At 43.7% G+C, this 12,241-nt stretch overlaps 1 protein-coding gene across 2 annotated transcripts in view; it reads left to right on the top strand.

The window, feature by feature from the left end:
• The first annotated feature begins 5,277 nt into the window (after positions 1–5,277).
• Positions 5,278–12,241, top strand: part of LOC124010445 (guanine nucleotide-binding protein subunit alpha-11-like) — a 34,818-nt gene continuing 27,854 nt past the window's right edge. The window contains exon 1 of one of the 2 annotated variants that reach the window (XM_046322873.1): positions 5,278–6,413. In XM_046322873.1, coding sequence (XP_046178829.1) covers positions 6,278–6,413 — 136 coding nt within the window. In that variant the 5' untranslated portion in view covers positions 5,278–6,277. The remainder of the gene's footprint in view (positions 6,414–12,241) is intronic. The other variant, XM_046322872.1, reaches the window with a different exon arrangement.

Below are 12,241 nucleotides of genomic sequence, written 5' to 3'. Positions count from 1 at the left end.
GCCTGACAGTTGTTGCTCATTACCTCAGCACCCTGCAGTCCACCATACGGACAACTGAAATCCTCTCCACCGAATGCAGAAATCAGCAGCAGTGCTATCCCTGCTGAGGCACCCCAGCTGACCCACATCTCTTTTGTAGCAGCTTCGGGTTTCACCTGGCGTCATTCCAGGGAGTTCCCGGAATCTTTGGATCTCCCCTAGGAGGTTGTGTGTGACCTCATAGGTGTTCCGTGGGTTGTATGCAATTTCTTGTGGGTGGCTGTATGGATGGTTCCGTGTTATGTAGAGCTTGTCCACTCTGAATCCCATATAGCCTTCCTGTCTGACTCTGAATACAACTCGGTCTCTTGTTGTCCCTAGAATCCAGGGAGTTGTTAGCAGCGTTTAGTGACATAAGCAAGAAGTGCTTTGTTGTGGTTGCCACTGTGGCTGAGATTTCCCAGTGTGTCGGATTCGTCCCCGTCTGGATAAGGTAACATATGTTCATAGTTGTAATAGTGATGAAAGCCGTAGTTTCCCCTGTTTGGTTCGAAGGGGGGGACTTCTGATGTTGCCATTGTTGTCGAAGGCGATATTGTGAGTGAACAAGTGCAGCAGCGTGAGGCCGTAGTGAGGGGACAACCAAAGTCAACGTAGACTTTGGTTGGCCCTTCCCTCACTACGGCCTCATGCTGCTGCACTTTTAAAGCTCCTGCTGTTCATTAGGTCTCTGATTAGATTGAGCAGATAAGAATGCCTCTTTCCAGGGTCAAAAGTGAAGTGTCTATGTCTAAGTCATAAAACTTTGGCAAACACTCCTTCTTTAGATTTACTGGGTGGCAGGCTTTTACTCCAACCCTTCTCTAACAATCAGCGGCTCATCAGGACCTTTAGTTTTGGCCACCAATGGTGGAAAGAAACCAACTCGATGAGAGATTTCTGCGATAGTGTACTATGGGTATGCAGTTGAGTTACGTTCTCTAATCTCCCATTTCTCTAACCCCCTCAACCCCCAAACCTAGTGGCCTATCAGAGCTGAACTAGGTGCAACTCCTTTGCCCACGAGGCCCTGCATGATAGTCCTAGAGGGTTGCTACAATATAAACAAATATATAAAGACGTATAAACTATATAGAAACTATAATACCGGTACCCTGAATGTCTTACCTTGTTTATGTCTGCAGCAGGCTTGTTGTGAAGTGAGGAGACTACTGACTGAGCCTATTGACTCTGTGTTGTTTGACTTTGTCCTCTCTTTCGCTGTAGCCTCCCTCTCAACCCTCAACAGGGTCGTCACTAGTTACCTACTTCTAAAATGTATCTTCTGAATAAAATGTGATTTTTAAACCTAACCTTAATCATCTGCTAAACGTATGCCTAACCTTAAATTATGACCAAAAATATTATTTTAGTTTTCAGAATTTTTTATGATATAACCAAACTACAAACATAGACAGATTTATACTTTGTGACTGTGCTATTTAGTGGAAACCCCTCAACAGTCGCCTCAGAATGGAAAGGGAATGTGATCTACGCTTGGAAAGTGAAACTCAAACTCCCGCTTCTTTCTAGTGATGTGTATCCCATCATACCCAGGTCCCATACCCATCATTGTATCCCATCATACCCAGGTCCCATACCCATCATTGTATCCCATCATACCCAGGTCCCATACCCATCATTGTATCCCATCATACCCAGGTCCCATACCCATCATTGTATCCCATCATACCCAGGTCCCATACCCATCATTGATGGATTTATAAACACTGCGTCTTTCCCTTGGCCTTGATTCAAATGTGGGTGTGTTCCCTTGACTCAAATGTGTGGTTGATATTTTAAAGCTACTGTTATTTTCAATTTGTTATTTATCTCCGCTTTTTCAGGGACCTGAAAGCTCTCGAGGGCCTGCCCCGTTTGAGACTGTAATTATGCAATATGGCCACAAGATGTCATTACACTTCTTCAAAAGTTTTGCTCTCTACATTTGCTTTATTGTCGTGGTGGTTCTGTTTATTTATTATGTTGTTGTTTTTTATATGCTGTAATGGTCTCCAAAGAAATTGTCATCAGTGTTCTAACCTATTAAAAATAGGGTACTGGGTGGTATCTTGCCCCCTGGGGTTAACTTCCCCCACCCCCTGTAATTCACATTAAGACCACAAGATGTCACCAAATTATTTTCCCAACACTTTCCTGGCTGCCACTGCTCTTGCTCAGCACATTGTTTTTATTTATTTTTAGTGAACCTTTATTGAACCTTTATTTAACTAGGCAAGTCCCTCTGTGTCATCACAAATTTGGGAGATATTTCAACTAAACGATTTGGAGGTAAGTTTCTCTATTATTTTTTACATGTTGAAAAAGTTGTAGATATATTCTAATGGAGTTAGAACTATAATGTTTTTAATATAAAAATAGGAACGGCTTAAGAAAAATAATCCACTTGTTTAGAGAGAAAAATGTAAATATTTTTTTTGTAAAGTAGTAATATGTTGGATGAGTGTGGGTAACTGACCCCTGGGGGCTAGTTACCCCTTTATGGTTATGGATGGGTTTCTACCTGTCATTTAGACAATGACTAGAACAGTTAGTGCTAGTTTATCCTAACTTGCTAACTAGCAACTTCACTATCAGTAAATGCTAACCAGCTAGTTAGTTAGCATTAGCTGCTAGGAGTGCTAGCGAACAACCTCACTACCAATTTTGCATTGTTTGTCACTTATTTTGTACATGTTGCTGCTACTGTTTCTTATGATCGAAACGAGCTTCTGGATATCAGAACAGCGATTACTCACCTCGAACTGGACAAAAAAAAATGTTTTTAATGAGTCTGACGCAAAGGATATACTGTTTCTCCGAGACCAGCCCCAAATAATTTGCGTGAGGAAAAGACAGAGGTACAGGGGATGGCGATCGGGGTTCCTTGTGAGAATTCATCTGCAAGTGGGTAACCCGTCTCTAAATCAAATCAAATTTTATTTGTCACATGCGCTGAATACAACAATACAACACTAATGTAATCCGCCAGGTAGCACTCACGACGGTAGCCATGAATCAAATCAAATGTATTTATATAGCCCTTGTACATCAGCTGATATCTCAAAGTGCTGTACAGAAACCCACCCTAAAACCCCAAACAGCAAACAATGCAGGTGTAGAAGCACGGTGGCTAGGAAAAACTCCCAAGAAAGGCCAAAACCTAGGAAGAAACCTAGAGAGGAACCAGGCTATGAAGTGCTTTGAAAGGCTGGTCATGGCTCACATCAACACCATCATCCTGGAAACCCTATACCCACTCCAATTTGCACACCACCCTAACAGATCTACAGATGATGCTGTCTCAATCGCACTCTACACTGCCCTTTCCCACCTGGACAAAAGGAACACCTATGTGAGAATGATGTTCATTGACTAAAGCTCAGCGTTCAACACCATAGTGCCCACAAAGCTCATCACTAATCTAAGAACCCTGGGACTAAACACCTCCCTCTGCAACTGGATCCTGGACTTCCTGACAGGCCGCCCCCAGGTAATAAGGGTAGGCAACAACACATCCACCACGCTGATTCTCAACACGGGGGCCATTCAGGGGTGTGTGCTTAGTCCCCTCCTGTACTCCCCAATCACCCACGACTGCGTGGCCAAGCACGACTCCAATACCATAATTAAGTTTGCTGACGACACAACGGTGGTAGGCCTGATCACAGACAACGATGAGATAGCCTATAGGGAGGAGGTCAGGGACCTGGCAGTGTGGTGCCAAGACAACAACCTCTCTCAACGTGAGCAAGAGAAAGGAGATTATCGTGGACTACAGGAAAAGGAGGGCCAAAAGCATCCATTCATATCGACGGGGCTGTAGTGGAGTGGGTCGAGAGTTTCAAGTTCCTTGGCGTCAACATCACCAACAAACTATCATGGTTCAAACACATCAAGAAAGTTGTGAAGAAGGCTTTTCCCCCCTCGGGGACCTGATAATATTTGGCATGTGTCCCTAGATCCTCAAAAATGTATACAGCTGCACCATCGAGAGCATCCTGACCGGTTGCGTCACCCTCTGGTATAGTAACTGCTCGGCATCTGACCGTAAGGCGCTACAGAGGGTAGTGCATACAGCCCAGTACATCACTGGGGCCTACATGTACAAATTACCTTGAATAACCTGTACTTCTGCACTTTGACCCGGTTCTGGTACCCGCCTGTATATAGCCTTGTCATTGTTATTTTATTGTGTTACCTTTTCCTACATTTTTTACTTTAGTTTATTTAGTAAATATTTTCGTAACTATTTCTTGAACTGCATTGTTAGTTCAAGGCTTTTAAGTAAGCATTGCACAGTAAGGTCTATTTGGCGCCTGTGAGAAATATGATTTGATATAGCTTGATAGCTAGCTACATTTTTAAGAGAGCATTTCAATTGGCATCTCTCCCCCTGTTTTTAGTCACAGGTGGGCTTATGAGTTGTGCTCCACTTTTACTGGGGATAGCTTTATTTGTGACCTATGTACAAATTAGAATTGTGCAATAGCAGAGCATAAGCGTTGCCACATCAATGTTACATTGAATTAATTAGTTATGAGTTATTGTTATTAAATGTTATATTCCAATGTTATTAGTTATATTCCAATATTATATTCCAAGTCATATATTTTTTTCTGAATTAACAACTATTGAAAAACATTTTGCTACTGAATATCATGTTTAAAACTGTTGGGATTTAAAATCGTGCATTATTCAAATAATATGTAGTGTCATTGTACATAATGGATTGTACGGAAAAAGAACAGCAGAGAAAATTAATGTGCAGGTGAATTAAAAAGATGAACCTTGCATCAAATCTCCTCATAGTGCGGATATTAATGGTTACATGCAATGTGCGAATGTTGCTTTTTTGTATCGGCAATTAGACTTGTTCTTGGGGGGGCTAGTTACCACCTAGTACCCAACGTCCATAAACTCCATCTAATAGCGTGCATTTGCAGTGCAAACCCGCAGATCATGAGTGGGTGGGAACTGCGATATTAATCCGTTGAATCCAGTGCCATTGAAAAAACAATACCGGTAATCACCCTAAATAGATCTATTATTAACTCATAAGGAAATATGGCAAAAATCGGAATTATCTGTCGTTGAATTCTAGCTGTATTTTATGTGCAGTTTGTTGTATGCATCGACCTCATTTGAGTGGTTCTCAGAATCCACATCCAGAATTAAAAGACGTCCCGCCCCTTTTCCTGCTCATGTAGCGTGCAAACTCACTGTCACTCACTTTGGTTGCCTAGTACCCTCCTGGCATCAATCTAGAGTGTGCCATGCCCACGGTTTTCAACAGAAACGCAACGATCTGCTAATAAATGGAACTGCTAGTTGCTAGCGAGTGATGGATCCATCTTCTTGAACGAAGGCCATCAATACGCATATTGTTTTCTGTTTATTTAACTAGCGGCTGTGTTTTCATGGGAAATGTATTAGCAAGCTAGCGTCAGATAGCTCGATAACTGCGCCAAAAATGATGCGAGATTCAATCGAATGTTGCACTGCTAGCTAGTCAGCCAAATCTGACTGGGGAATGGTCATTTCTCAGTTTGCCAGCATCACAGCTCTGACACACCACGAAGCCGTTCAGCTATCGAGACATAACGCTGGAAACTTGCTAGCGTTTAGTTGGATAGAAAAAGAGGACGAACATTTGTTGGGAAGCGGTGACTCTGCCATTGCAATACTGGTCATATGGATGCGTTGCCTTCGTGTGCATTTTATTGACAATTGTGGCTTGGCTCTAGCTAGGGGGCGGACAGCTCTGAGAAGGCGGACAGTTGGCTACGTTAGCTTGTTGGATGTCGCGGCAGTGCAGTTAGGTTCGTTCGTAGGGACGCACGAACCCAGTCAGTGAACAGGGGGAATCGCAATAGAGGCTGGTAATAGGGATAGTTAGCCAGCCAGGTAGCTAGCTAGTTGTCCAACTAACGTTAGCAATCTAAATAAGGATTGAAGCGCGCATCAACGGAGAGAGGCCCTCAACACACCCCCTCGCATCGACACTGCCCCCTCTTCGCCGATCCTCCCGTGATTTGCTGAGATCTGTACACGGGTGAAGTCGGACAGTTCTCGGTTGGGGACAACTTGACAGCGAGGCCCCTAGCTCCCCTCCCCCATTCCCATCCAAGACCCCTCAGTCCACCTCTTCGCAAGTGAGGATCGGGATATTAGATACCTAGCTAAAGTTAACCCATCCAACCGAAATCTGTCACCCAGCTAGTCCATTCTAACCCGCGGGTTGCCAAAACCAGGAGGGATGACTTTGGAGTCGATGATGGCTTGCTGCCTGAGTGAAGAGGCGAAGGAATCGAAACGAATCAATGCGGAGATAGACAAACAACTCCGGCGAGACAAGCGGGACTCGAGGAGAGAACTGAAATTGCTCCTTCTCGGTAACTCAAACTCATCCATATTTTGGGGATTCTTTGAACCATATGTAGCTAGTTGCCGTTTTGTGAAATATCAATTTAGCTAACGAGATAGGTTAGCTAGCAAGCTTCAGGCCTCCACCCCCCGCCTCCCTAAGTGAGCTAGCTAGCTAATGTTAGCTAACCAGTCAATATGTTTTAGTTAACGTTAGCTAGCTAGATATAATGTTTGGTTAGCAAACGAGTTTGTTAGCTAGTCAGATGGGTAGATGGCTAGTTACTTTCTGTTGCTAGCTAAATCACCAAGCCACTTTGCCAACATCTGGTCACTTTAGCTGTTGGTGTTGGTGCTACTAGTGCTTGCTAACCAACTAGCTACCTAACGTTGGCATCTAGCTACTTGCTGTCATTGCTTGCTTGTTAGCCAGCTAACTATCTTGCTTACCATCCACTCACCCCTGGTTTAACTAGTCAATTAGTCTATGAACGGTTAGTTAGCTAAGTGCTAGGCTTCAATTGAATTCTTAGAAGGGGGAATGGTTCGTAATCAAATGGTTATGCTAACTGTATTATTAGATGAGTAACGTTAGTGTCACCATATTGTTATATCCAAGTTCTACTATTACAAGGACTGGAGAGGTCAATTTCAGAATAAATCTGACGGTGAAAATAATTTAAGCATATATGGTCATGTTAGTGGTACTGTAATGCAGAAAACAGATCCCTCCTGGCTATTTTTATGTTAACCCCAGCCAAATGAATGATCCATTGGAAGGTGATAGACTGTAACAGTTGTACTGCTAAATAAAGAATACAGGTGAGCTGAAAAGGATGTCTAGGGGGTCACACATTACACAACCTGGCAGATGCAATTCCTATAGCTAGGCCTAGGCTCTATATGGGAAAGAGTTATGGTGTGCTCTCTGAATTAAATGTATATATGAAACATTGGGTGCAGCTTCTCAACATCAGTCAGAAGCATGAAGATACTTGTGTGTGTCTGTGCTTTTACAGACCCCCACGATGAAGAGCATGGAGGCTAAATCAGCAGTATCTTTTAAATTTGGCAGTAGAAGTTGTCCTAAGACACAGGTTTCTAGGATCAGTTTGGCGTTCCTAAAAATAAATAACTGGCCTTAGATGCCAGCATCTACCAGTCTTCTAGACATTAAACAATTAAATTGTTTCTATTGCACAAGTTAATTTCGGGTAGTAGACTACCTCTGTTTCAGAAACGTTTGCTCCCGTTTCACACTTACAAAACATATCCCAGGTTGTCTGACACGTGTGATTGCCCCTCTCTCCACTCGTTTCCCTGTGGACCCTGGCTCAGTTCTGAGAAGTAGGCCAAACCACACAGACACTATTCTATTGTAGGCTATTTAGTCATTTTTTTTCCCCCTATTGTATCACACTCTATTCTACTGTATTGTATTCTTGACTTGAACCTGTGGGGAGCATATTAGGCCTAGGTCGTGGAGAAAAAAATATATAACTGTCACACTGAACAAAAATATTAACGCAACATGTAAAGTTTCATGAGCTGAAATAAAAGATCTCTGAAATATTTCATACGCACAAAAAGCTTATTTCTCATTCTGTGCACAAATTTGTTAACATCTCTGTTAGTGACTATTTCTCATTTTGCCAAGATAATCCATCCACCTGACAGGTGTGGCATATCAAGAATCTAATTAAACAGCATGCTCATTACACAGGTGCACCTTGTACTTGGGGCAATAAAAGGCCCAATGCTACAGAGTGTGCAGTTGGCATGCTGACTTAAGGAATGTCCACCAGAGCTGTTGCCAGATAATTTAATGTTAATTTCTATACCATAAGCTGCCTCTAATGTTGTTTTAGAGAGTTTGACATGACATCTAACCGGCCTCACAACCGCAGACCACGTGTAACCATGCAAGCCGAGGACCTCCATATCCGGCTTCTTCAGCCACTTGGACAGCTGATGAAACTGGGTTTGCACAACCAAATAATTTTTGTGCAAACTGTCAGAAGCCATCTCAGGGAAGCTCATCTATCTGGGTTCTCGTCGTCCTCACCAGGGTCTTGACCTAACTGCAGTTCGGCATCGAAACTGACTTTAGAGGGCAAATTCTCACCTTTTGATATGGCCACTCGCTGGAGAAGTGTGCTCTTCATGGATGAATCCCAGTTTCAACTGTACCGGGCAGATCTGCAGACAGCGGTATATGGTGTGTCGGATGAGCGGTTTGCTGATGTCAATGTCAGAGTGCTCCATGGTAGCAGTGGGGTTGTGGTATAGACATGCTAAGCTATGGACAATGAACACAATTGCATTTAAGCAATGACAATTTGATTGCACAGAGATACCATGATGAGATCCTCATGCCATTCATCTGGTGTTATCACCTCATGTTTCAGCATGATAATGCATGACCCAGTGTTGCAAGGATCTATACACCATTCCTGGAAGCTGAAAATGTCCCAGTTCTTCCATGGCCTGCATACTCACCAGACATGCCACCCATTGAGCATGTTTGGGATGCTCTGGATTGGCGTGTACGACAGCCTGTTCCAGTTCCCGCCAATATCTAACAACTTCACACAGCCATTGAAGAGTGGGACAACATTCCACAGGCCACAATCAACAGCCTGACCAACTCTATGTGAAGGAGATGTCATGCTGCATGAGGCAAATGGTCATGAAACCAGATTGGTTTTCTGATCCCCCCTTTTTTTTAAAGGTATCTGTGACCAACTGACGCATATCTGTATTCACAGTCATGTGAATTCCATAGATTAGGGCCTGATTAATTTATTTCCATTGATTTGATTTGAACAGTAACTCAGTAAAATCTTAGAAATTCTTGCATATTGCGTTTTATATTTTTGGTGTGTGTACACAGAGTAGGCGCTGTTGGATTACTGTTCCCCACTTCCATTTCTCAATTCTACTGCTTCAGAGTGGAGCACATAGATGATGGATGTGTGGGTTGGGACTGCTCACTTCATCATCAATATATCTCTGTTTATACCTACTGACTATTCCTACTCTTGTGATGCAATGCTGTGTGAGTCTAGGACCAGGGCTGGAACTAAAACCAGTACTAGTTCTGCAGGAACTAAAGCATGTAAAGACCACGCTAGCCCTCATCAGGGATCAGTGAAGAAGTCTACTTCCTGTATCAGTCCGTCAGTGGGACTTCTGTGAGAGGCAGTGTGTGCCTGTGCCTCTGTGTGACCAGTCATGCAGTAAACAGACTATTCTAAGTGAGTTTAGGCTGTGTATTTGTGTCTGAGCAGGGATAAGGAGGTGTAAAGAAGGATTAGTCCAGGTCTATAATAGGCTTTGTTAAACATGGATAAAGCTTAGACTGATATGTCACTGACTCCTATTAGTCTCACCAGGGCTATGCATGGTTTTCCAGGTCAATTACCTTGTTTTTAAATGCTCCATAGTTCTACACTCTCCTGTTCAATGCATGATGTTACGAGTACCACAGAGCTGTTGCATTTATCAGGAGTTGATTGTACATGCAAATACTGTGGTTTCCTATGGCTCGGTTGGTTGGAGTATGAAGTGTTTGTATGACCAGAGTTGAGTTTTGATGCCTGAAGATAGGACAGGCCATGGAGACCTCCCTCACTCTCTACCCCCCCAACATGTGCTGCTGAGGGCAATATCAGGCCATAGGACCAGCCATGGTCCACAGCTCTGGTGTTTTTCTCTACTTGGTCAAAACAAGGCTGGTGGCTGCTGTAGCTTGACTTGGGGCTTGCTGGCCTGGGCTGCTATTGCTGGGCTTGGGGCTGTGCTGGCTGGGATCGGGGCTGCTGTAGCTTGACTTGGGGCCAGCTGGGCTGGGGGCAGCTGTAACTTGATCTGGGGCTGGCTGGTTGGCTGGGCTGGGGGCTACTGCAGCATGACTTGGGACTGGCTGGCTGTGGGCAGCTGTTGCCTGAATTGGGTCTGTGTTGCCTGTGCTGGGGGCTGCTGCAGTATGACTTGGGGCTGGCTGGCTGGGCTGGTGGCTGCTGTAGCCTGAATTGGGGCTGGGCTGGGGGCTGCTGCAGCATGACTTGGAGCTTTGTTGACTGGCTGGACTGGTGGCTGCTGTAGCCTGACTTGGGGCTGTGTTGGCTGGGCTGGGGGCTGCTGCAGCATGAGTTGGAGCTTTGTTGGCTGGCTGGGCTGGTGGCTGCTGTAGCCTGACTTGTGGCTGTGTGTCTGCGGCATGGGTGACCTGGGCTGTTGGCTAAATGAACTGCTACCTACTAGTCACTTTCTTGCCCTGCTGCTTCTATCCAAATGGGAGGGATATCCATGTTGGGCTAGCAGGGCTTAGACTCTCCCAATGGAGAATAATCTAGCTCAGATGAAGTACGATTTGGGTGGTCACTCACTAGCCAGGGGCAGGTTGATGGGTTTAGTTCTAAACCCTGGTGACCGTCAGAGCAGAAATAGCCTGCAAGAGAGAAGACTCAGGTGTTCTCTCATTATTTTGGTCATATAAGGGAATGTTGTCATGCTTCTTGAGCTAGTTTTGACAGCCGTGTGTTAAATTCCTCCATGCCAAGGGTCAGGTTTAGGGATAATGATCTGACTTGCATTACATCAAATTACATAAATGCTATTACAAAAAAAAAAATATATTTTTTTAAGTGGCCATTTTTTCACCTCCTAGGTCATCAACACGGTGTTCAGGTTCAACAAAATGTTTCTATGATTCTGACCCACTGTGACTGACTTGCCGGCTGTACACAGTCCGACGAACACACACACACACACACACACACAGAAGCCAGCCTATAAATACTTTCCCAGGTGCTCACCTTGTTAATGAAGAGGATTTTAATTGAGTGTGTGTCCCACAGCCGCCAATCCTCATGGAACACCACGCACACACAGCCCAAACGGGGTCATGCATTCTTCTCTGGAGATGTAGGGGGGTTATGAGGCAGATTTCCAGACTAACTTTTATTCTGGTGGCGCTGGTGCTCCCAATGTTTTCAGTTGATGGCACCAGCACCTGGTTTTTCACCACTGCTCAGCGATAATGACCCGAGTCTCATAATGTGCCTGCATTCCATACAGAACCTAATAATGACTAGCCGTCTTTTATATTAGCATGCCCTTGCAGATCTTGACATTCAGGTACATTTGCCAGTGGCACACCGGGCCAGTGCCAACTGAAAGCTACTGGCCCAAATTAAAAGAATACTTACTAGGGAAAGTGCATAATGCACGCGTAATTTAAATGTCATCTTTCTTTTGTGGTCTATAATGAGTTTATAATGACCTTATACACAAAGAAATTACATTTTAACTTGACAATATCATTTATATTGATTGTTTGGAGGGGAAAAAATGGTGCAAAGATTTTATTTTATTAAAAAAAGGGTGTTACTGTTCCTATAAAATCCAGCTTTATCTTTTGGTAAATTCAGTTCTCGCGGTTTTATTTTTTTTCTGAGTTATCCTAGTTTTTTTTTCAAAATCACCTGTTTATAGAAAATAACATTACATTTCTGTATTTATGTCCACTACGATGCTTAAACCACATAAGGAGAACAAAAGCAACATTGGAGGGTGTAGTTGCCCTTTAATTTGTGTAAACTAGCAAGAGACCATTGTTTGGCTCGTTGTTTTTTACTCGTAGCCAACACTACATTGTAGCCTAATGTGATGGCAGTTTGCTAAACAAATGTCTCGCGATTGGTACAAATCATCATGAAATCATTCTGCCAGATAGACCTACTTTGCAGTCAACATTTAATTGGGAAGGTTCTTTGGGGAATGCCTTTAGAAATGTTCATTCAGACTCCCAAGTGGTGCAGCGGTTTAAGGCGTGTTGCGAAGTCACTACAGC

This window comes from Oncorhynchus gorbuscha, linkage group LG23 (assembly GCF_021184085.1).
Source record: "Oncorhynchus gorbuscha isolate QuinsamMale2020 ecotype Even-year linkage group LG23, OgorEven_v1.0, whole genome shotgun sequence".
Lineage (NCBI taxonomy): Eukaryota > Metazoa > Chordata > Actinopteri > Salmoniformes > Salmonidae > Oncorhynchus > Oncorhynchus gorbuscha.
This window is presented reverse-complemented; position numbering and strand designations above follow the sequence as displayed.